The following is a 26,498-nucleotide window of genomic DNA, read 5'->3' as shown; positions in this document are numbered from 1 at the left end:
TTTTTTTTCTTTTTTTTCAAAGAAGCAAAAAATAATGAATGTGAGACTTTAACAGTTCTCATTCCATCCTTTACCAAATTTCAAATAAAGTTCCTGAGTAGACACAGAAAAACAATTTTAAGTTTCAACACAATACCAAAGCTAAGAGTAACAGATAACCTAGTGCTTATCCACTAGAAGATGGATAGTAGATACAGTGGAAAGACAACATTTGGTCTTCTGCCAAATAACGTTTGGTCTCTGGGTTGCAGTCCACCAATCTATGTTTGAAGAAACCTGTCCCCATCCATGTTACCAAAATTGGCTGTAGTTCAGTGGTCTTCAAAGTGTGTTCCCTGTAACAGTAGAGTTAGAATCACCTGGAAGATTGTTAGAAATGCAAGCCCTCACCCCAGTCCCACTGGGATCAGAAACTCTGGGTTGCAGCCCACCGATCTGTGTTATACTAAGTCATACAGATAATTATGATGCATGCTGAAGTTTGAGAACCACTGCTCTGTTTGAAGCTCCCTCGACTGACTTCTATTTCAGAGACTCTGGATTCACTGGTGCCTCCCCTCCCTTCTGTAAACCACACTGCCTGATGCCCGTAGGATGGAACATTTGTACTGTCAGCTCACCCTTTGGTATCACTGCTTACTTTTGTACTAGTTGAGTTAATGATTACAAGCTTCAGTGTGATTTATCTTAAATGCAATTTTGACAAATTGTACTTATTATTATAATTATATAATAAAATATGACCTAAACCAATAAAATATAAACACAAAAGGTTATGTCCATAGAAGTTCAATGCTTTGCACAGTCACTAAAAGAACTGGTGTCTTAATAGGTATGATCACTGGGAAACAGTAGAAAAAAATTATAAAAATTTAGGGAGATTCTGCACTCAGTTTTCTTCATGAAATCTTTAAGTTCCCATTCCTTTGAAGAAATAAAACTAGAAGTCTTAGACAGAGGCAGGGTTAAGGTATTGCAAATATGAGTACCTAAACTGGAAGAATTCAGAAAGCAGCTGGGGACTTCCCTGATGGTCCAGTGGTTAAGACTCCACACTTCCATTGCAGGGACATGTGTTTGATCCCTGGTTGGGGAACTAGGACCCCTATGCCCCACAGTGAGGTCAAAAATTTTTTAAATAAGTAAATAATGTAATTGAAATTTAGTTTAAAAACGAAGGCAGCCTGGGTTGTCTATTAGATATCAGTGAATACAACATATTTATTTGATTTGTTAACAAAAATGATTTAAAAGCAAACAGGTTAATTTCTAGTAATTCTCACTAACTTTTTTCCAATTAATTACTAATTTTGGTCTTCACCCAACTACTGAAATCATTGTCTTCTTTGAAGATAATAACTACACTGAACTACCAATTTTGGTGATGTGGATGGGGATAGGTTTCCTCAAACATCAGCAGGCACAAGGGAAAAACAAACAAACTACATATAACCTATGAAGAAAAGACTTCATAGTTAGGGAAGGAATGAGCACAGAAAAAAACTCAGGGAAAAAACTGTATTTTAAAAAATGACTTGTAGCAGAATGCAGCATGAAATGTCAGGAAACATTTTGGCATTCTTGATAATACATCTCAAAAAACCAAACTAACGCACCATGAACAAAAAGACGCAAGGAGAAAAGAGAATAAGGTGAAAAATCAACAAAATTAAATGAAAAAAAGTTGGCAAATAAAATCTTGACAGTGACAAGAAAACAGTAAAACTATCCTGAAAGCAGCAAGGACATCCTCCTCAGGGTTAACACTTAAGGGAGCTTCCCTTTGTGTTCGCCTGTTTACACAAAGAAACTCATGCAATACACACAACTCCATATAGGTAGGTACTCTTCATCCCCACTTCATAGATGAGAAAACTGAGGCTAGGAGAGGTCCAGTAACTCACCCAAGGTCCCAAGGCTAGTCCTGAGACAAGCCACACACTCCAGAGTTCTTACTTTATATTCTCTAAGTCACTATTCCTTTGGGTCACTGTTTATATGTTTACTCAGTTTTTCATAAAATTGCATAGTTATGAATTTATATTACAAATATTCTTGATATTTTTCATTCACATATATTTTTCTTATTTTGGCAATGTCTTTCTTTTCCTCCCTAACACCCTGTCCCTACTTATTTATCCCAACTTCCTCCACCTATCTCCCCCCCACCAACATATCTCTTTCTCCAAGCTCATGTCAAGTTAATAATTTAACATTTTAAGATAAGATTATGAATGGGAGACAGTGTACCAGCTGAATCACAGAGCCTCAGTTCAACCAGCAGAACGTGTCTAAATAACTACGTAATCACAGTTCTCACAAATATAAGTGTAACTCCCCTCCTTATCCAAATATACTGACAAAATTATATCTTAAGTATAACTTACTTCTAATAAATCAAAACCAACAACTATTAAATGAACATACAACAAACAATTAAACACATAATGAAGCCTGGACTGAGCAAGGATGGAATCAGGCATTTTCAGAATGAACAAACGTACCAGTGGCAAAAGCTGATTCATTGTAAGTAAGGAAATGATTCCCTTTAGTGGAGCAGGAAAGTGAAAGTGAAAGTGAAGGTCACTTAGTCCTGTCTGACTCTTTGTGACCCCATGGACTATATAGTCCATGGAATTCCCCAGGCCAGAATACTGGAGTGGATAACCTTTCCCTTTTCCAGGGGATCTTCCTGATCCAGGGATCGAATCGGGGTCTCTTGCATTTCAGGCGGATTCTTTACCAGCTGAGCCACAAGGGAAGCCCAAGAATACCGGAGTGGGTAGCCTATCCCTTCTCCAGCAGATCTTTCTGACCCAGGAATTGAACCAGGGTCTCCTGCATTGCAGGCAGCTTCTTTACCAACTGAGCTGTGAGAGAAGCCCAGTGGAGCAGGAGTGAGGGTTGATTAGGGCCCTGTGATGACAGGCATTAAAAGCCAGGATGAAGAATACAAATCAGGTCTATTAGGCAGTGAAGTTTACATGCAAAAGATAATATGTTCAGCATGCTATTGAGAAAGAGATAGGAAAGCAGAGAGTACAAAGGAAAGAAGTAAGACCTCTACTTTTGGATTGAAAAGTCCTTATAGGATGAACAGATGGTATGGAACTAGAATCCTTACAGCTGATCAGCTCACTGAATGCAGGTGGCCACGAAGAGGTTGCAATCCAAAGGAGGTTGCATTAAAGATGATCCTGGAGGGACAGGGTTGGGAGCGAAGTGGGAAGGGGGGTTTACGATGGAGGGGACACATGTATACCTATGCAAATTCATATTGATGTATGGCAAAAACCATCACAACATTGTGAAGCAATTATTTGCCAATTAAAATAAACAAATAAATTTAAATTAAAAAAAAATTAAAGATCCTGACATTCCTAGCCTGAGTGGTTAAAACAATGGTGGGTGGCATTAGAGGGTAGCATTATTGGAAACAGAGAGTGGGAAAAGCTATTTTGTGGGAAATATTCATATTTCAATATAGTTTCACATTTCAATATAGCTCAGATTTCCTTGCTTCTTCCAAATTCAATACTGTCAATCCCAAAGGTTTATGACAAACCATAAGAAGTCAGAAATTTAATTCCCGCGATAATTGTATTCCAGATTTATCAAACTGTGACAAGGTGTGAGTAATAGACCTTTCCAGAATTTCCGTCTACAAAATATGAGTGTCCCAACTAATTCGACGACAGGGATGCCTCGCCAATGGGTAAAGGTGGATTTTGAATTATGTTGTGTATGACTCAGGAGAGCAAGCCCTGCTTGTTTGTGGGCTGGGAGTGGGGAACAAGTAGCGGGCTGTGAAAACCTGAAGGAAAAGACATGGATAATTTGTCATTGCCAGAGGAGACATTATTAGCAAGTTGTAACTTCAACAGGTGAACGACAGAGTTTCTTTAGTAGTCTGTTTCCATCTATCGGTTTTCTCTTGCTCCCTTAACTGATTACCACCCATGGAAGGCACACACTCCTATGGGTTCAGTAGGTCAGAAGCCATCATCGTGCAGCTGGATTTTCTGGTGAAGATCTCACAGGGCTGAACCAAGGCGTTGGCAGGCTATGTTCCTTTCTGGAAGCTCTGTGGAAAACACATTTCCAGGTGCCTTCAGGGCATTGGCAGAATTCATTTCCTTTCCATGCTTTCCACTTGGCACCTCCATCTTCAAGTCAGCAACAGCTGATGGAGTCCTGCTCACCTTCCTTCTGCCACATTTCTTTTTTTAAAGATTTTTTTTTTTTGATGTGGACTATTTTTAAAGTCTTTATTGAATTTACCACAATACTGCTTCTGTTTCCTTTTGGGTTTTTTTCGGCCATGAGGCATCTGAAATCTTAGCTCCCTGACCAGGGATCAAACCCACACCCCCTGAACTGGAAAGGGAAGTCTTAACCAATGATCCATCAGGGAAGTCCCCTGACACACTTCATGAGTTTTAAGGACTCATGTGATTACACTGGGCCCAACTGGAGAATCCAGGATCAACTCCCTATTTTAAGGTCCTCTGATTAGCACCCTTCTGTATCTGCAGAACCCCTTTTGCTATTTAATATAATGTATTAAAAAATGTGACATCAGAGGGCAGAGGTCATGGGGCCCAAAATTATACTGACCATAAACCCTAATAAAATTACTTGGCACTCTTTAACCAGGATGCTGTTTATATGTCCTTAGGGTGTCCCTTATAAATATGATAATGCCATTTATAATCAAAAAAACAAGATACACATTTCTCTTTTCTTAAAAAAAAAAAGCAAAAGAAAAATTAATGGCACCTTGCCTAATAAAAGCAATCAATGGGACAAAGGATAGGCTTGGAGTTTGAAATCTTGTGATCTAACTCAAAAGCAGACTAGAGCTCGGAGTCTGATTCATATCTATTCAATCAACAACTCTTCAGTCTAATTCTGTTCAAGGATTTTCTTAGATGTGAGCAAAATCATGATGAAAAGATTCAAGCCTCACTAGGCATCTAGGCTAAGCAATAATGAGTAATATAAACAGATTACAATGAGTAACACGGTGGATGCTGAAGCCCAGACATCACTTTATCAATGGGACATTTTCATTCCCTATGTGTCTTATAGTTTATAAAACTGAAATGATTTCAACCATTTTCTCCCACTTGGTTTGTAATGAAAGGTTAGAGTCACAATATGCTCTCCATTCATCAGAATGCTTCCTACTGTTTTCGTAAGCTTGCAATGAAAGAAGTTTGTTTTGAGCTGCGTTTCTGAGAGAGAGTGGGCAGGAAGTAGTTTCTATATTTAAGAATTATTCTGAATATGGCCTGAATTGATAATGAAAATGCAATGGCAAATGAGCTCATTCAAGAATAGTATGCAGTACGTCATGATCATTGGCTGCTATGAAATAACATCTATGTTAATCTATGTTAATGATAACTTACATTAGCATAAGTGCTTGGGAGTTTTTCCAGATGGCTAAAAAGACTGCCTATGATTCACCTTTATGTCTCCATAGTACACTGAATGCAGTAGGTGCTAACTACGTATATGTCAAACAGATGACTTCAAAGTATATTTTCATATCCATTTTAATCCTCACCACACGAGCATACTAAGGTATAAGAATGTCAGGGCTTTTTTTTCACCACCAGCATTGCAGAAGCATGGCTAAATATTAACATTTAAATGCATGAAGTATTTAAATGTTAGAAGTCAGACTGAGACCAAATCCTGGCTCTGCCACTGTATTAGTTTGCTACAGCTGATATATAAAAGCGTCACCAACCAAGCAGTTTAAATAACAGAAATTTATTTTCTCAGAATTATGGAGGCTAGTAGTCCAAGATGAAGGTTTTAGGAGGGTTGGTTTGTGGTGACAGCTCTTTTCCACCTTGCAGAGGACTCCCTTCCCCATGTCCTCACATGCTCTTTCCTCAGGGCATCTACATGTCTGTGTCTTAATCTTTTCTTATAAGGAATGCCCTTCATCTACCTAAATTACCTCTTTAAGTGCCCTATCTCCAAACAGAGTCACGTTCCGAGGCACTGGAGATTAGGGAAAGGGGACAAAATTCAGCTCATGACAGAGACTTGGCGATAGGACAACATTAACTCAGTGTGTTTCCTCCTATTTGCCCACGGGGTTTGTACCACTTTCTTGTTGATTTATATAATCTGGATCTTAATCCTTGATCTCTACATATTTTCCTCAAGTACTGACTTAATTACAGTGATTTTTTTTTATCCTACAGGTTTTCATTTTCATGTACTCAAAATAATCAATATTTTGTTATATAACTCATGTTTTGAGGCTTAAGAAAGGATTTTCTTTTTCAAGGTTATAAACATAACTTCATATTTTCTTCTAATATAATCAAAAATTTATGCTCACATCTTTAATTCATTTGTCTGATATTTGGTGAATGATTTCAAGTAGGATAAAAACCATTGCTTTTTTTTTCCCCCCAAATGAACCGTCCCCCAAACATTTTCGGAACCAAGTAATTTTCCCTCTACTAGTGTTTTCTATAGATGGGTCCTCACTTTCTCACCTGCAGGTCTGTCCTTGTCATACGTCAGTCCATGTTCCATCCCCAGCAAACCACAGGGACTGATCCTGACAAGGGCACCAATGACTCCCAATGTTGCCAAAGGCAGTGGTAGCTTCTCTGTCCTCATCCTGCTCAACATTTCAGCAAGTTGCACACAAGTCACAGCTCTCCTTTGGAGCTCTTTTCCTTGGCTTCCATAACCTCACACTGTCATGGGTTTTGTCCCAATGATACTGGCTACTCTTTTTCAGTTACTATTGTTGGTTCTAATTCTTTGTCCTCATTTTATTGTTTTTGCACACACCATTTTTGAAATATATATTATAGTTGTAAATGATCTGGATGAACAAGGGCCATATAAAATCTCCAAGGCCGAGTTTCTCAAAAAAATCTCAAGTTACTTTGAATGTTAATTGAGTGGTTAATCAAATGATATCCTCTAAAGGAAACTATCCAAACTAAAATGGTGAAGTAATGAGCTCCATTTTAAACTTTAGACTGCTCCAGGACTCACTTCACAGTGCCTCTGTTTCTCTATTCACACCCTTTCTTTAGACCATGTCATCTGGTTTCATGTCCTTAAATAATATTGATATGCCCCTGAGAGCCTAATCTCCTTGTCCATCCCTGATTCCTCCCCAGAACTCTAGACCTCTTTGGTTTTCTTCCTGCTTAACATCTCCACAATGATACCTCATAAAGATCTTAAATTCAACATGTCTGAATCAAAACTCTTGACTCCCCTTCCCTGAAAGCTTCTCTCATCAACCTTGTTTATCCAACCAAAAATCTAATCTGTCCTCTTGATTCCCTTCCTTAGTATCTGAAATCCTATTATACCATCCAATTCTTTCAAGTCTACCTCAGCAACAGGACATTTGGTCTCTATACCCCAGGAAGGTCCTTTCTCGTCCAAACTACCATCATCTTTCCAGGAGACTTCTGCACACTCTTCCAACATGATGCCTCAAGACCCATTCTTCACAGTAATCCTTGTCTAGCCTTTACCAGATCATCACACTCCCATGGCAAAATGCTTTAACTGGCTCACACTGCACTTAGAATAACACTGAGACCCATTAGCCAAGCCTACAAAGCCAACTTGGTCTGTACGTTACATTCTCATGATTTTTTATTTTATAACTGGAAGTGCGTACAATTGACTCCCTCCAGTCATGAGGAAGTTGACTAATCCTGCACTAATTCCACTGGCATACCTTCCTTCAGCTCTTAGCATGACTCAAGCCTAAAATCACAACTGTCTCAGATTAAATATTACTTCTGGAAAGATGCCTTTCCTATCTAATAAAACTTAATTTACCCTGTGTGGGTCCCCTGTTCTAATCCTCTGCAGAATACTAGCGATATTTTCTTCTTTACTTTTTCATTGGTCTTTTACCTGTAACTTCTTACCAGAATGCAAGTTCTCTAAGAGCTACAATGCACCCTCATCCTCTTATAAAGTACGTGGCACATAGGTAAGTGCTCAATCGATACTTGGGTTCAGTTTTTAAAACTTCAATCAATTCCATGGATATATTTGTCTACTTTTGCACACTGTATACATTGCTTTACTATAGCTTTAGCAGATATTTTAACATCTAGTAGAGTAAGAACTACCCCATCACACACACTGTCTTTTTCAAAAGTGTTTTTTCTATGGTTCTTAAATATCTATTTTACGTAAATTTTAGACTCAGCTTATTATTTTGTATGCTAAATCCTTTCAGAATTTTTACTGGTATTGCTCTGAATTTATAAAGATGAGTTTGAGAAAAATTAACATCTGTTTCATATTGAGGCTTTCAATTAAAAACATGGTATATTTCTTCACTTATTTAAACATTATTTTCGTGCCCTTTAATTTCAGTTTCCTTTTCATTAATTTTGAAGTTCTTCATGGGTAATTTGTAGGTTTTTTAAAAACTGTTGGGAATGTATGTTGGGAAACAGTGTATAAGACAGTTACTTTATCCATATCTTACTGAGCCTTTTACTTGATCTAATAATTTATAGGGTTTTGGGTTTATTTTTGACAGATCATGAAATTATTTTCATAGAAAGCTTCTTCAATTTTTGCAGATACCATATTGCACTGATTGAGAATCTCCAGAAAAGTGCTCACTAGCAATATTAATGTTGGATTCCTGTTTTGCTCCTTGATTTCATGGAACCACCATAAACTGATATCTGCTCTAAATTTGGGGCAAAAACCCTTTATCATATTATACAAGGTTCCCATGTAGAGTTTCTAAAATTTTAAAAACATCTTTTTATATACTGTTTTTATAATTGACTTTATAATAAAGAAAACATGAAAACTGCTGAGAGGTTAAGGGCAATCTTACAGAGTTTAAATAAGAACAATTCCTAACTGTTGAGCTTTCTTTATGAGGTAGAGAGAGCATTCATACTTTTGATACTTTATTCCCAACTGTCACAGTACTTCCACAAGACAGAATATTTTTCACAATTTTAGAAATGAGGAAATCTTGACTCAGAGATTCAAGCAATTTATCATAGGTCACAAACCTAATAAGCAATTATGTAAGGATTTATACCCAACTATATCTAGCTCCAGAGCCCACACTCCTCCCACTGTATTCCATATTTAATATGAGATATTAGACCAAGCCTCTCAACATGCCCTAGCAGAAAAGATAACAAATGTGTACTGGGTTTATGGGTTAATTAATAACCACACCCCCTAAATGTCTATCCCAATGTCAATTGTGAAGAAGATTTCAAAGTAAAAAGGCATAAAGATTTACTACAGAGATCTAACTGTCACTAACAGCAGTATCTTTAAAATGAATAGTTTATATTAAGGCAAAGAGGGCAAGAAGTACATGACAAAATTGAGTAGGTTTGTTAAAACAATGAGTTATAGATCAGAGATTCAAAAATATCTAAAGAGCTAAAATGTTGGATCAAAGCAAGAAATTTCCAAATGGTTAGAGGTGAAGCTTGACCTTTAGGTTCGAAAAAATCAAATGCACATAATAAACAAGATGGGAATAACCACAGCCCTTGTAAAAAAGATCTATTGGTTTAAACCAAAAGCAAATTGTGTATAATATGATTCCCGAGTATATTCAATTCAATTTCAGCATGCATGGATATCAACGTGATTGAACACAGCAAGAGATTAATAGTACCACTCTCTATATCTGGAAATGCATATTTAGTTATAGAAATTATATTTAATTTGGCCATAGCCTAGTAAGGATACAAGTTACTACCGGATTTTTTTTTTTTTTTTTCATCAAGTCCAGGATGCAGAAAAAGTCACAGGCAATAAGGAATTCCAACACTCTCCATGATTGGGTTAGATAATTATTGGGGAATAGGAAGTCTGTAAAACAATACATTTCTTGTGGGCTCAACCTCACCAGAATAGAAACAGCCTCCAATTAAAAACAAAAGTCACCGTCACATCTTTGTGTAATCTGAGTTCCTATCTGTACTTACTGCTACTCCCGTCTTATAGAGAAGGTAATGCACAGTCTGTGTGACGTCAGCAGCGTGCATCAAATTATGGTAAGGATTTTTGTGCTTGCTATATCCCACTTCCAGGGCCTCCACAAATGAGACAAGTGCAGAAATGGGGATCTGAAAGAGAGTGGCAAGGTTAATTGGCTAGTGATTTAGTAGCTTTGAGAGACCAAAAAAGTCTAAGGTATTCTAGCTACTTCTTTCTGAAAGCATTAAGAGAGCACACAAGGACACAAGAATTTTTCAAAGTTAATGAAAATCACTGAACAAAGTATTGGATAATTTGAAAATCTAACAGGAAGTCTCTGGTCTGCCCTGCAAATTGTTCTTTGTTCTCCAGTTCAGAGGCCCAGGGTAATGACAGGATCATCTCAAGGACATTGAGGGCAAAAAGGCAGATGTTCACTTAAATCTCAGGCAAAGGTTCAAGTCTTTGTTTGTTAAGAAATAAATGAACAAATACTATGCAGCATCTTATTTACTTGTGGGAAAACATAAAGTACACAAAGATTTAAGTTATAAAAAGATTGTAAAACAAATGCAAGCCTTCTGAAAACGGCACCCTTTAGAAGGAATGATGGGTACACTGGACAGTTGAGAAAAAAAACAAACTACAAATGATAGTCTGTTCTATAACAGAAACAAGTTGTGTTCTTGTGTTTATTACTTGGCAACTTATTATTATGCTCAGTCGCTCAGTTGCATCCAACTATTTGCAACCCCATGGACTGTAGTTCATCAAGCTCTTCTGTCCATGGAATTCTCCAAGCCAGAACACTGGAGTGGATTGCCATTTCCTACTCCAGGGGATCTTTCCAACCCAGGGATCGAACCCCTGTCTCTAGCGTCTCCTGCATTGGCAGGCAGATTCTTTACCAGTTGCGCCACCTGGGAAGCCCAACTTACTGGTGCCTTGCAATCTGGAAAAATATTTCCAGTTATCCTAGCTGCTTTCTGTCTCAAATATGGGTAATATACATACCTTCTTTTTCTATTTGGCAGAAAGTGAACAACTGCAAAATGCCTATACAAAATAAGGGGCCTTGGAAAACATTCATTGTATTAGTTTTCTGGATCAATTCCTTGGTTTGGGGTAGATTATCAATTGTAAGATTGGGGGAAAAATAAAGTATGTGTTCCAGGAGACTAGAAATCACATTCATAAGAAAAAAATAAGTGCTTCATGAGAATCCGTATTATGTTCTTCCTTGGGAACATTGCTCCATATTTACTATCTGTGGATTAAAAAAATTTAAATATAGCCTTTCAGATGTGAGAGATTAATTCATTATCTTTTTAAATTGAAGATCCAATGAACTTAGATTCTTTGAGCTGTTCATTGGCGAGCTATGGGCCACTGAAATGCTAGATAAAGGTGTGTGCATGTGTACTGGAGCTTCTTTTGAGGTCTTGAGCATCCACTGGATCTTTAAACAGGCTTCTTTCGAATTTATTTTAATAAATAACAGAAACAAACAAAATTCCCCAAAATAGATAAAACAAAATTTTTGAAAAACAATTTCTTTGTCAAGTCTCCAAGACTCTGAAATTACTAGTCTATTTCATTCAGATTTGTTTTTATTCTTTTCCAATCTATAATATTTCTATTTTAAAATCATAAGCCTTAAAAGCCTGCAATTATGCATCAGTTTGATGATGGGAGTGTCCAATGAGACCAGTTCATGTCCCATTCTCCACTGGCTCAGTCAGTGAAAGATCTGCCTTTTGATCTTATGAAATGAACCACAGTAATAGATCAAGAGAAATATGACTCTCCCCCACCATCCTCTTCCTCAAGCTATCTGAATACTATTTTGTTGTGTTTTGTTTTCATCTTCCAGCATGTATGCCTGACAAAATAAAACCCAAGACATTAAGCTGACAGGATGAAAACTTCATTCCAGGACAGGGGCCAATAAAATGGGATTGGTCCCGACTCCTAACCCATCCTCGCCCTCCTCCTCTTTGATCGTGACCAGTAGCTCCTAAACAAGAAGAGAATGAAATGAGTTTCGGGTGGAGAGAGAGGAAACTTGAAAAAGTGGCCATTTACTCTTTCTCCTTAATATAAGGGACTTTAAAAGCAAATCCAGGATTCCTGGTGGGCATGAGTGGAGCATGAGAGCTCTATACTCCCCTCTAGCAGGTTGTCCATCCAGCCCTTGCCAAGCTGCCTAGCATCCATCTGGAGGTTGTAACATGGCTAGTCCTCCTGCTCACCACCTCTGCTGGTGCCTAGAATTCTTCTGAAATCCTGAAACCTGTCCATGATGTAACTAAGTCTTGCTTCAAAATGTTCCTTACACAGAGGTAAGTGTGAATGATGCCAGTTCTTGAGAACTAGAGTTAGGTGGGGATCGTATAACTTTGGGTAGACCTGATGTTTGACCAGGTATTTTGTAATACACCACTGGAAATTTTGTTGTAAGAAAGCATAAGATTCATAGTTATTGCTCTTATTGAAATCATTGGACTGGCATAGTGAGTTCTATCCCTTCTAGGAAAGCAATGTCTTTTCCCAGATGGGATCGTCACAGAAAGGTAAAGGTCATTGCTCAAGGTCACATAGCTACTGGGTCAGAACTGACATCAGGATCCAGGTGATCTCCTGAATCTCATTCTAGTGTCTGGTCTACCAGACATGGTATTAACCTTTGAGTGTCAAACAGGCTTCTGATGCAAAAGAAATTAAAGACCATTGTCATAAAGTGCTAATAACTATGTAATAAACACACTCCCAAATGTGCAGTCCTTAGGAAAGTGATAAAGAATCATGCTGCCCAGACAAATTGATACTTTATACAGAAAAAGACCTGCTTCCGGAGACTCATTCGTTGATGAGAGAAATGTGAGGGGCATGATACGGCAGTGCCAGCAGATAAAGCTCGGGTTCTCTAGAGAATAGGACCCCACCTCCAGAATCTGTGGAATTAGAAGGCTGAGGAGGTGGAACACTGGAATGGGCTCATGCTCTTAAAGTTGAAGAATTAATTTAAAACATAAATGGCTGGGAAATATCAATGATCTATCACAGATGATAAGTGAGAGTATTTGTGTGAATTTGAGCCAAGTGGCCGAAAGAGAAGTTCATGGAGACAATAAATGCACACTCTATCTCCATTCCTGTCTCCTTGCTGGTGGTGGTCATTAGTACACAGAGTCTGGCTGAAAGGAGAACTGTAGGCAGAGCAGGCAGGTAGGTCTGGTTCAGACTTCCAGCTGTACTTCTAGGAAGACTGGGATCTAAATAGGTGGCTCCAGTCTCTCCCTTGTTGATGAGCTCACCAGGCAAGGGAATAATGAAAGCTCCCCTCAGTGTGGAGTCTGTGGCAGTGGCTTTCTGAACATGTCACCCCAGAGCGGCTTTCAGTCTACATTAGAAGGATTCTCTTGGTCTTAGCCCAAAAGTCCTGCAAGGCTGGACAAATATGTGCAGTTGTTTTGTTTTGTTTTAATTAGACACTGACCTTGAAACGGCTGATCAGATCATAGCGAGTGAGTAACTCATAGAAAATGAATTTCAGTGCATGGTCCCCACTGGCTTCATTGAGGGAAAAGACATCAAAGGACCACTTGTCCACATCCTACAGGTCAGGGCAGAAAGAAAGAATTCATTAGTTGATAACCACTTACACTTATCTCCCTACTTTGGGGTTAGCCTGTAGCCCTAACTTGGTAATTCACAATCTAAGACTCTAATACTGTTTCCCCTCTCAAACTTTTTCCAATATGGCAATCCTACATAGCATTTGCTGATAAAATATGAAATAGCCTTATTAGTAATAACAAGAGCTATAATTTACTGGGTACCTACCTAGGCATTATGATCAATGATAAATACATAACTCATCCTGAAGACAAGTCTGCTGCTGCTAAGTCGCTTCAGTCATGTCCGACTCTGTGCGACCCCAGAGACGGCAGCCCACGAGGCCACCCCATCCCTGGGATTCTCCAGGCAAGAACACTGGAGTGGGTTGCCATTTCCTTCTCCAATGCATGAAAGTGAAAAGTGAAAGTGAGGTCGCTCAGTTGTGTCTGACTCTTTGTGACCCCATGGACTGCAGCCTACCAGGCTCCTCCCCATGGGATTTTCCAGGCAAGTGTACTGGATTGGGGTGCCATTGCTTTCTCCGAAGACAAGTCTAGTGGTAGGTATTATCAGTCATATCTCACAAATGAGAAAACTGAGAAGTTAGCTAATTTCCCTAAGATTCATAGAAGGCAAGTGTTAGGAATACATGTGGGGCAAAAACACAAACACATGTTCAACTGAAGTTTAAACTCAGGCTCTTTCCATTAACCTTCCATTGCAGCTGCTGCTGCTGCTAAGTCACTTCAGTTGTGTCTGACTCTGTGCGACCCCATAGATGGCAGCCCACCAGGCTCCCCCATCCCTGGGATTCTCCAGGCAAGAACAATGGAGTGGGTTGCCATTTCCTTCTCCAGTGCATGAAACTGAAAAGTGAAAGAGAAGTCGCTCAGTCGTGTCTGACGCTGCGACCCCATGGACTGCAGCCTACCAGGCTCCTCCGTCCATGGGCTTTTCCAGGCAACAGTACTGGAGTGGGTTGCCATTGCCTTCTCTGAACCTTCCACTACTTCTGCTGAATTCCAAAATTTTAACTGACTTCACAATAACTTTCCTACCCCTAACCAACCCTGTGATACCATCTACTGACTTCCTCTTAGTCCATTGTGGAGAATGTTAACGCACTTAAAAGTGTTCAGAAACTTGCATGATGAAGAATGCAAAACAATGTGTCACCTCAAGAATCTAATCTGCTAAGCTGAAACCAAGGACAAAGCCTTCATTTCACGGGATGGAAAAATGTTATCACTTCTGGAGTCACTGATCTGAGGACCGAGTCCTCAAATCTGTAAGTCACTTTACTGGAAAATATAAAACTAAGAGCTAAGCTGAACACACTCCTCACACTCTACTCTTAAAGTTCAGAGTTTTATTTGTCCATAAAATAGTGACTTCAAAATATAGGTAAACACTGTCAAATATGTCTTTGACTTATATATAGCTACTTGTGGATGTTATAAACAAAGGCTGCTTAAGAAATAATTAAAGCAATAGTCATTTGGTTTCTCAGCATATCAAGAGTTTTATTTCAGTGGTTAAGGAAAGTGTACTGCCGTGAGCATGCCAATAAGGATGCATGTGAGACCACACTGAACCTAAGCTAGGTGTCAGATGGTCTCCTGGAAGAGATCTTGGCTTTCAGAAACTGCTGGACCCATTGACTCCCACATCAGCCTTCACTGCATTCCAACATCATCTATCCATCCCAATCCTGTTCCTCTCCAAAGATCCCAGTCATGAAGATCACCCTGAGATCATGAAGGGTCTCTCTCATGGACACCAGGGCACAGGGAAACCAACTGTATATAGGGAAAACCAAACATTCCCAGAAAGGTTTCAAACAGATTGTTTCAATTCACATTTAGTAGTAAACCTCACCTTAGCCTTCAATAATTTCTCCTCCATTATAAAAAGTAAAGAGCCACAAGGGCTAAACATTTTCTGTGCCAGGCACAGTAGGAACTGTTGATACACATTTGCAAACCCTTATAACCCTAAAAACTTTCTCCAGTTTCATAGATGGCCACCCTAGAGAGATGAAATGAAGTGTCTAATGCCAATACCAGGCAATAACTCCACTGATGCCCCAGTGATAGCATTACTGACAGATGACATTGTAAACTCAGTGAATATGTGCTGTGACCCAAGCCTTAGGCCCTAAATACCCCCAAGAGTGCCTAGGCCACAGACAACGGAGCCATTTAAAATTAATCCAAGACCCAAGGTTCACCTTTAAAGTGAAAGTTGCTCAGTTGTGTCCAACTCTTTGTGACCCCATGAACTATACAGTCCATGGACTTCTCCAGGCCAGAATACTGGAGTGGCCTTTCCCTTCTCCAGGGGATCTTCCCAACAAGGGGTCAAACCCAGGTCTCCTGCAATGCAGGCGGATTCTTTACCAGTTGAGCCACAAGGGAAGTCCAAGAATACTGGAGTGGGTAGCCTATCCCTTCTCCAGCAAATCTTCACAACCTAGCAATCGAACAGGGGTCTCCTGCATTGCAGGCAGATTCTTCACCAACTGAACTATCAAGGAAGCCCTAAGGTTCACCTTGGCTACCAAAATTGGCACTGTCATATGACAGCCATTGTCTAGCTAATAGTCCTAAAGAAAAGTCCACTGACAACTCAGTAGGTAGGAAAACATTTGGACACATCTGACTATTTTTAATCCTCTTCACTTAAATGAATAAAAGAAGAAAAAAAGCTATCACTGGAAATGAAGAGATAATCATAGTAAAAAGTCAAGATTTATTCTGAATATTAGACCTTAGAGAAACAGAAGGATGGATACTGTGAGAAACTGTGAGATGGATAGTCTCTCTAGCCCCTCATTTTTGGGAGACTTTAGCTCATATTCTCAAATTTCAGTGTTCTTTAGAACCACCTGGGGTGCTCCGAAAAAAATGTTGATTCTTTGGTGGAGGATTCTGAAGAATCCTGGCTTGTGGCCTGGAATATGCATTTTAACAAGCACCTAATTTAACTGCCTTAAACCAATCTTCTCTTCTTAGCAAATTTGGCCCAAGCACTAGTCCTGTGAATTTCCTATTAGTCTAACGTGAAGGAAGCCTGAACCTCCTCATTTCCTCCCACTTTAAACCTGGAGTCTGTCCAGGGTGTCTCTTCCTGAGTCACACAGCATATGCCCTTCTAAAGAACAGCACAATTCTCCATTTCTGATAACCCCACCTTAGAAGATTAGAGATAAAACCACCCAAATTAGAAGCTAGTATTCACTGCATGGAAACAAATAAAAAGAATAAAAGTGCAGCATATTTCAAATTTAGAGATTGGTGGTGGCTAATTATTCTCTTCCTTAAATGTTATTTTGTGCTATGTTCTTACATTAATCACAAAGGTTAAGATGACAGTAGCAGGATGATTATTTTATTAATTGTATTCTCTCAGGCTTTTGGGAAATTTTCTGTAACAGAAGAAAACAATAGCGATTCCATATAAATTGCTGGCAGCGGAGTGAAAAATAACCTTTTTCTAATAACCACTATGTAAAAAAAAAAGAATCTATGTCATCTCTCCAGTTCAACTCCAATCCACTGAAAATAAAACCAGAGTCTAGGGACACAGAAAAATATTACATTGTAAAAAGGTCTTGAACTTCCACAGTAAACAGAGCATACAACCAAGAGAAACAAGAGCTTTAGCCTTCAGAACGTATTAGCAAAGGTGTGGAGAAGGGCAGCAATTCAGAGTTAGTATTCATTCTGAATCATCAAGGTAACTTTCCCCTCCAAAAGACAACATGTGTGCTTCTGAGAATTACTTTTCCCCAAGCATAAAATAACAATTCACGCACATCACAGGTTGTTTCACATTTCTTCAGTCATTCTGTATAGAAAAGAAGCTCCAATTTGTAAGAAATATTTTCATAAATTTATTAGTACCCATATAACCACCTGTATTTATTTTCACGATAAAGGAAGAAATTAAGGATAAAAGATGCTTTTAACATTCCTAAGACTTTCACTGAAGGTTTCAGATTCAATTATGAAAATCAATGCAACTTCACAGTGGGTGTTATGAAACATCAGATCTTATAAAGTGGTTTCACAGATTAAATAAGAAATGTTGCTGTGAATTATACAATGATTTACTAAGCATTAGAGTTGGGGTTGTAGAGGAGGGAGAGAAAACACATGTCTTCTTGCTGTATCTTTCCTGAGCACCCTTCCTGTCCTAGATGACTTGACAAGAGACAGAAAATGGTGAACTGAGAATCTGAATACAGTTTCCCAAAGTCAGCTAGTGAATGTCCCTGAGACAAGAGAAAGGGAATCAAACTGGCCCTAAAGAGCTCTTTTTTGACATTAAATTGATCTGATTCTGCGAATAGGGAATTTAAATTATCTTCTGAAAATTCTATCAGGGATACACTTTTCAGGTTTCAGAGAAAGATTAAAATATCTTTGTAGTTGCTCTTCAGCCATTAAGTCATGTCTGACTCTCTGCAGCCCCATGGACTATAGTCTGTCAGGCTCCTCTGTTCATGAAATTCCCCAGGCAAGAATACTGGAGTGAGTTGCCATTTCCTTCTCCAGGGGATCTTCCTGGACCAAGGATCAAATCCATGTCTCTTGCATTGGCAGGTGGATTCTTTACCACTGAGTCACCAGGGAAGCCTATTTAATGAGAGTCAGAATGTTGGAACCTCTTTGACTAAGCTGACATGACTCCGTGTGTAGGCACCAGGCAATGTCAACCAGTTCCGTGATCCTGGGCCTTAGCACAGCCCCTAAATTTAAAAGACCAGTGAGCCTGAATCTACACACATACAAAAATACATCTACACAAGGGCTTCCCTTGTGGCTCAGTTGGTAAAGAATCTGTCTGCAATGAGGGAGACCTGGGTTCAATACCTGGGTTGGGAAGATACTCTGGAGAAGGGAAAGACTACCCACTTCAGTATTCTGGCCTGGAGAATTCCATGGACTATATAGTCCATGGGGTCGCAAAGAGTCGGACATAACTGAGCGACATACACTTTCACTGTCAAGGCCTTTTAGAGATATTCTATACAATTCCAAGAGCTTGTCTGATTGGGAGACATTCTGTAGGATTTAAACTCTTTAAACTCAAGCATTTTGTGACTTTCCATGGAACTTTCAGGTTTTGTGAGCGTTCTGGGGAAACATTAGGATACATGAAGAGGACAAGGGTTCTGGAGAACGTACTTTCACACATAAAATGTAACTGAGAGCTATCTATTTGCCTATAACTCTGGTATCAAACCTTAGTTCTGTCTCTGCCTTTTTTTTAGTCTCACTGAGTCTTAGTCTCTTCATCTACAAAATGTACATAGAGTAGGTAAGAAGATAATGGTAGAATTATGGTCACAAAAGTTCCTCCTAATGTTGGACATTTATAACCAGAACAAATTTGATCTCCTATGGCCAAAGTCAGACTGAGTCTCATTATGCTAGATCACTGTACTGATCACCAAACTACTCCAAGAGAGCAGAAAGAAATGAAACTACACAGAATTCCATATTTTTTTTTAAATGGCAGTACAAAGGCTTAAAAATTAGCAATACTGTTACTGAACAGATAAGAAAAGATAATGAAAGAAAAAATTCAGGAATGATTGGGAAAACTGTAAATGAACTGTAAATGAAAACTCATTTTCTAACAACAAATTTAACTTTTTATAGGGCAGTATATACATTGTAAGACTTTTTTATTGGTATTACCTTTAATGCTTCAATAACAGCTGGTGGATAGCTCAGTCCAACCATGTTTGATGTCCGTCTATACATTCTGGCAAAGTCAGAAGGAAAAAAAATACAATATTATATCTTACAAAGAAAAATTAGCAGGCCACAAGTATTACACAAGTATTGACAATTAATAAGAAGTCATATCATCTGATAAACCCAAGGAACCTAAAATTTATTTTACAACCTTTCTCATAGTCATTCAAGGGGCTTAAACGTTCAAATCAAATGAAATTAAAGCAATCCCAAACATGTAAACCACTGGAAACAAATAAACAAAAATTAAGTCTATGTGACCCAAATGAAGTTATTAAAATGGGTCTCCTCTTTGGCTGGAAGTGAATTATAGTGTAGCACAGATAGTATGTAATGTATTATTTTATTCTGAAAAAAGAACTCCTATGAGGGACCCATTTAGAAAAGATTTTTGTTTAGAACTAAAAGATTAAAGAGAACTCAAAAAGAGAACTAAAAGAACTTAAAAACTAAAGAGAAAAATGTCCCAGGTAAACTTTGAGCCAACCACAGCATTTCTAAAACTCTTAATTGTATAGTAAGGATTAAAAGAAGAATAAATCAATTTCTGGAATCTATTTCTCGGGATGGGGGCGATTTAATTTCAAAGAGCAAAGTGACTTACAAAATTGGAAAGTGTCATGGGGAACTCAAACCCCTTGACTAAACTTCTGGATCAATACCCTCACAAAGCATCTTGGACCTGTTTCCAATGTAGACATCATCCATGTATGTCAAATAATGATGATAAGATATGTCTTTTTTTAAAAATCAGAGGCTGAACTCAAACTAAGTCTTAATGTGAACAAAAAGAATTCCAAGCAAAGGCAAAAAGCTTGTGCTAATGATGCTGCAGAGATACGTTTTCCATCTCTTCTTATTCAAGACTGTTTCCACCCAGAATTTTTAGTATTTATAAAAATACCAAACCTACATCAAAGCAAAGTCTTGAGTTATTAGAGACCAGTGTCCCTTTCACTGCTTTGGTTACTGAATGACAGATATCTTTACCTCTCCACAAATATCCCAGCCTGCACTGCATGGACGATGCTCTTGAACCGCGGCTTCTCCTCGCTTCTTCTGAGCATCATCCCCATCTGCCGTGTGAAGGTGGAGGCCAGCCAGTCTCGGACCTCAGAAGGCACTGCATCTGACTGAATGTCACTGAGCTCATCCTCCGTATCCAGGAGTCGCCTGGACCCAAGAAACAGAACCACGACACAGATTAAATCTGAAGTTAGAGCTCCCTGTTCAAAGCAGCTGTTCCTTCTCTCCAACCCACCTGAATACACAGGTGCAAAAAAACCCATAATAAGTGGGCCACAAAAACATCCAGTACTTTTTTGGGCAAGGCTTGTGAAAGCCCAGCATTTGTGTTTCAAGGTGGTTTTCTCTACCAGACTGGATAAAGGAACAAAGGAGTCGGAGAAGGTCAAACAGTCTCCATCTCAGGCTCTGTGGGCCTGATCCACTGCACTCAGGTGTAACCAGTATCGTGATTCCTTGATGATTTGTGGAATTTGACTGGAATCTAAACCTCTCATTTAAAATGCATCCACAAGATTTATTTCATAGATGGCCAAGTGACATTATTTTGTTTGAAAATAATGGCACTTAAAAACTACAGACAACACTGTGGCAGATTTATGTTGATGTATGGCAAAAACCATCACAATATTGTAAAGTAATTATCCTCCAATTAAAACAAATTAAATTTTAAAAAGTGATAAACAACAATACTGTATTACAAACTTCAAAGCTCTGAAGATCTTAGATCTTAACTGTTCCCACCACAAAAATAAATAATAATTATGTGATGTGATACAGATGTTAGTTAACCCTACAGTGGTAATCTTATGGTAGTAAATAAATAGAACAACACATTGTATACCTTAACTTTAACAATGTTACATGTCAATTACATCTCAATAAAACTAAATTTTAAAAAAGAAAAAAAAAAGACTTTGCAAAGTATTACTCAAATCACATCAACTCAGTCTTCTGAAGTAATAAACCCAAATGGCAAATACTAATACCCTCTCTAGCTTGATAGGACATTACAGAAACTTAAATGTCTAAATTTAAGCAAAATTGCCTAAATAATTCAGTTCTTTATTTGAGAATAGTGATTTGGCATGTGTGCTTAGCAGACTTTTCAGACCTAATCATGGATTAGGCTAGAACAGAACATAAATAGCAATAAATTACAATACTGTAAAACTTTAAAAGTTGTATTTTATACTTATGTTAAGCCCTACTAAAAATAAGCAGTAAAAACAGGTGTCAATGAGTTTTTTTTTTTTTCTTTAGATCCTCCAATGAAGGTAAGGGAGAAATATACAACATTTAGTAAAAAAAAAAAACAAAAACAACAACAACAACAAAAAAAAAACCCATGGTATCAAATTTCCTTAAATTAGGAACCAAGCGTATCACCAAAAACTAAACCACACAATTCTTAAAGTACTGGGAAATCCTATCAGATTGAAATTTGGCATAGAAAAGTTAGTCATCAAAAATACTAATGGTGGAGCTTCTCTGAACTAGGTAAAACCAAGAAAAGCCTTTCATATTTACCAATTCAATGTTTTTCAAAGAAAAGCAAATTTTTGTAACTGGAAGTGCTTTGGTACTTATGGATAATTCAAGTGAAAAGAGTCTTCTAAGAAAATCAATAACATATCAAAGGATTGAGGGAGGAATATTGGGTGTTTAAGAAAACAAATGCTTCTTCAACCCTTCAAAACCTTCCGTTTACACATGGACATCATGAATTAAAACTTGAATGCAATTTTTAGGCTGAGATGAATAATATGTAATAATTCCACAAGAACTTCACATTTGATTAGAAATTTAGTAATCCTTTTATAAATGAGGATGTACAGAGGATATGTGATATCCAAATCTACCCCATTTGTGAAAACTAAATCTCAAATCAAACCAATCATTTGAATGTTACCACCTACTTGCCATGCGGGACATTTCAAAAAGTCATATAATAGAAAATTTATCATCGACTTCTTGCCATTTTAGCTCACCTGGTTTCATCAATGTACACAGATTCAAGCACGGAGGCTGCATATTCCAAATTCTTCTTGAGATCTACCACTGAAGCCTCCCCTCTCTCTAACTGTTTGACCAAAGATCGTAACCTGGAGGTGGGGGAAGAGACATGATTCAATTAGAATAGAAGAAACAAAAAATAATCCTACAATTAGAGTGAACAGTTTATAGCCATTAAATGTTTTTATTTATCCCAATATATATGAAAGGAAAATACAAATCTAATGATGAAACCATTATTTCTCAAAGAAGCAAGTTATAAAATAAATTCACACTTTTTTTTTCCCCACTATGAAATCAGGAACAAAAATGTTCTCATCTACCAGGACTGACCTTGCCCCTCACTTTCTAACTACCTTTCATCTTTCTAACAGTTTCCTAAATTATCAATAATTTTGCTTCTTTTCTGATTTTAATTCTTTTTGGTCCTAATTGGAAAGAGTAAAGCATGACCAGCAACATCACCAAACACTGCTTCAGTTGAAGGTACTTTGTTCAGCTGTGACCATAGAGAACAGCAGTCTCATGGCCCACAGGCGTTCCAAGACAGGCAATGAGACTTAGAGTACCGAAATCACCACAGAGGAATGCAGAAGGAATACAAGAAGGCAAACTCTTTTACTAGACAGGAAGAATTACTCTGGTGGTGCTGTGGTGGTGGTTTAGTCGCTAAGTCATGTCCGACTCTTGCAACCCCATGGACAGAGAAGCCTGCCAGGCTACAGTCCATGGGATTCTCTAGGCAAGAATACTGGAGTGGGTTGCCATTTCCTTCTCCAAGAATTACTCTAGGAGCAGATAAATACCCTAGTTCTGTTTTTTAAAGGAGTATGGATGATAAACTGAGGTACTGAGGACAAGACCTTTCCCGCTGCTCTTCAAGAATTCCCTGGAGTAGGAAATGACAACCCATTCCAGTATTCTTGCCTAGAGAATTCCATGGACAGAGGAGCCTGGTGGGCTACAGTCCATGCAATCCCAAAGAGTCAGACACAACTGAGCATGCACAAGTTCCAGAAGGTGTAAGAGAAACAATAAACTCTCCTCTTACTTATATGAACATCATCCCCACAGAGACAGACTTCCTACATATGAGAACAATAAAATGCCAACAGATTATCAAAGACCAGAAACTGGGAACACTGTAAATATTGCAGAGATTTGGAGATTGCACAACTCTTCAGGCTGTTTGACAGCCAGCAAACAACGTCACTTTGAGGACAAGATTGAGTTTGAATGTATTTGGACTTCCCAGACGGCACTGGTACTAAAGAATCAGCCCACCAATGCAGGAGACCCAAGAGATGCAGGTTTGATGCCTGGGTCGTGAAGATCCCCTGGAGTAGGAAATGGCAGCCTATGGTTTTTCCAGTAGTAATGTACGGATATGAGAGCTGGACCATAAAGAAGGCTGAGCGCCAAAGAATTGATGTTTTTGAACTGTGGTGCTGGAGAAGATTCTTGAGAGTTCCTTGGACTGCAAAGAGATCAGACCAATCCCAAGGGAAATCAACCCTGTATATTCATTAGAAGGATTGATGATTAAGCTGAAGCTCTAATACTTTGGCCACCTGATGTGAAGAGCTGACTCATTATAAAAGACCCTGATGCTAGGAAAAATTGAAGGAAGGAGAAGGGAACAACAGAGGATGAGATGGTTGGATGGTATCACCAACTCAATGGACGTAAGTTTGAGCAAACTCTGATAGTGAAGGGCAAGGAAGCCTGGTGTGCTGTAATTCATGAGGTCAAAAAGAGTCAGACACAACTTGGCGACTAAAGAACAACAACAATGCTTGCTAATTATAACCATCATGTTATATATAGATGTCCAGATTTTATTTATTATATAACTGGAAGTCTGTACTCTTTGACTAACACCCCCCACTTACCACTGCTTATTTTAGAAGGCATTTGTTATCATTATTGCCATTGTTGTTATTCAGTGGCCTTGGTCATCACAGATAACCACAGGAGAGTCATCCTATCAGGATACTTAAGATTATTATCAAGTATCCATTTCCCAAGGCCATTTCCACTTTTTTGACTTCAAAATATTCTCAGGCTTGCATTCATAAAGGCAGGACAGGTCAACTTCTCCACAAGGCATAAACTACTCCCCTCCAGATCTACATGAAAATGATAAACAATCATGAAGGAGGAAAAGCTCAGGATCAACCTTATAAAGTAGACAAGAGGGTAAGCCATACAAAAGAAATTTCCAGGAATTTCAGTGATGTAAAATACAAAAGAAATTAGATGGAGGGTAATGGCTAGCTGACTTGTGAATCTCCATCATGCAAAAGGGAAATATGCAAAGGAAATAAGCAGAGGCCTCTGCACTCTTGGAGGTGAGAGTCAGCCTATGGATCCCATTAGCAGCATTAGGAAGTGTTCTGGTTTCCCAGGCAGCCCAAGACAGGGAGCTGGCATGGAAGGGTGTACCAGTCACTCACACACACTGGACAGCCAGCCTGCCAAAGAATGGGGAGACCGCAGAAGCAAGCCCTGAGAACTGTTCCAAATAAGGAATGGAAGCTCTTTAGCAAAAAATGTTCCTGGCTAAGTCTGCCTCTAATTCTGACTCTCACTTCAGAAGCCAAACTACCCAATAGGCTGTGTGGACTCTCCACTGGCAAAGTAAAATGAGGGTAAATGTAAGCTTTCTAAAAACTTTCTCCCTTAATTTAGGGCTTAAAGATTCTACCAGGGTTTGATATGAATTTCAAATAGGACCCATCGCAGTTCTCAAAACCTAAGAGAAGACAAAACACAAAAAATTATGAGGGAACATATAAGATGAATAGAAGTAAGAACCAGATGATTCTCTCTTCCTACAAAAGGACATCCCTAAGAAACAAACAGAAGCAGCTTTAATCAAATAAGTTTTCCTAGACTGAGGAAAAACCTTTAAAGCAGATGAAAAGGGATCAAATAAAACCAGAAAAAAATCCAACATATTCTGTTGTCATTTTTTATCTCTGAAAATTAAAAAAGAAAACATTAAGAAAAATATATTACTTACAAAGTAACAAAAATTCAAGCTAGCCATAGACTTCCACCATGCCCAATATCAGAAACCAATTTAATAACAATACCAGTTTTGGAGAATAATACAGCAAAATTCAAGATATCTAGATATACCTATGGGTTTCCCTGGTGGCTCAGTGGTAGAGAATTGCCTGCCAATTCAGGAGACACAGGAGACATAGTTTCAATCCCTGGTCTGGGAAGATTCCCTGGAGAAAGAAATGGCAACCTACTCCAGTATTCTTGCCTAGAGAACTCTATGGACAGAAAAGCCTAGTGGGCTACAGTCCATGAGGTCACAAAGAGTTGTCATGACTTAGCGACTAAACACCAACAAATATTTACCTATATTTAGTATAATTGTCATGTATATATGAAGCCAACAAATATATTCTCAGGTGTGGACAAGCTCAAAATTTCATCATTCATATGCTTTTACAGAAAACAAAAACAAATACTCTAAGGCAAACTCTGGGATAGTGACCTTTCAAGGAGGATAGATTTGTGGGTCTCCAATTACATGGATTCTTGATTTATGACTTAAATGTAACAAAGCCAACCTTGACAAAATGGACAAGTAGTTTAAAAACATTAAAAAGGAGTGGCAGGTGAAATATAATGCTCATTATACAAAGACAACTACACGTGAAAACGACTGACCCTTCTTTTCTAGATAAGTTCCTATTCATAGTATAAATGCTTCCTGTGTCACTTTTATGAACTAAAAATTAATTATAATCAGTCAAAAACAATTGAAATTACTAAGAACACTATATGGAATATCATTTTATATCCATTCTTAATAATTCCCAATCCAGGGAAAGTACAGTATTGGGAGAATTAAGTCATGAAAGTACAGTATTGTGGATCAAGTCGTGAAGAGCTGTACATCAATCTGCAATATGTAGTCCAGGACCCCAGGCCAGACCTGGGGTGGTGCTCCCACTCAGCAGTTCAGATCAGCAGCACTGAAAATCATCTCCCCAGAAAGCCCCAGGCATCATGTCACAACGAGCAGAAAATCAGCAGCATAGGGCTTCAACTAGATGT

General features: G+C 38.4%; 1 protein-coding gene across 1 annotated transcript in view; it reads right to left on the bottom strand.

Annotated features, from left to right (window-relative positions):
• The window catches only part of PDE1C (phosphodiesterase 1C, calmodulin-dependent 70kDa), a 332,028-nt gene that overhangs the window by 102,924 nt on the left and 202,606 nt on the right, over positions 1-26,498 (bottom strand). The window contains exons 4-8 of the mRNA XM_010829092.1: positions 22,394-22,507; positions 20,367-20,549; positions 19,317-19,383; positions 13,487-13,603; positions 9,996-10,136 (exon numbers count right to left, since the gene is read on the bottom strand). Coding sequence (XP_010827394.1) covers positions 9,996-10,136; positions 13,487-13,603; positions 19,317-19,383; positions 20,367-20,549; positions 22,394-22,507 — 622 coding nt within the window. The remainder of the gene's footprint in view (positions 1-9,995; positions 10,137-13,486; positions 13,604-19,316; positions 19,384-20,366; positions 20,550-22,393; positions 22,508-26,498) is intronic.

The sequence above is a fragment of the Bison bison genome, unplaced genomic scaffold (assembly GCF_000754665.1).
Source record: "Bison bison bison isolate TAMUID 2011002044 unplaced genomic scaffold, Bison_UMD1.0 scf7180017858770, whole genome shotgun sequence".
Classification (NCBI taxonomy): Eukaryota; Metazoa; Chordata; class Mammalia; order Artiodactyla; family Bovidae; genus Bison; species Bison bison.
Note: the sequence above shows the minus strand (reverse complement) of the source record. Positions and strands in the feature narration are given on the sequence as shown.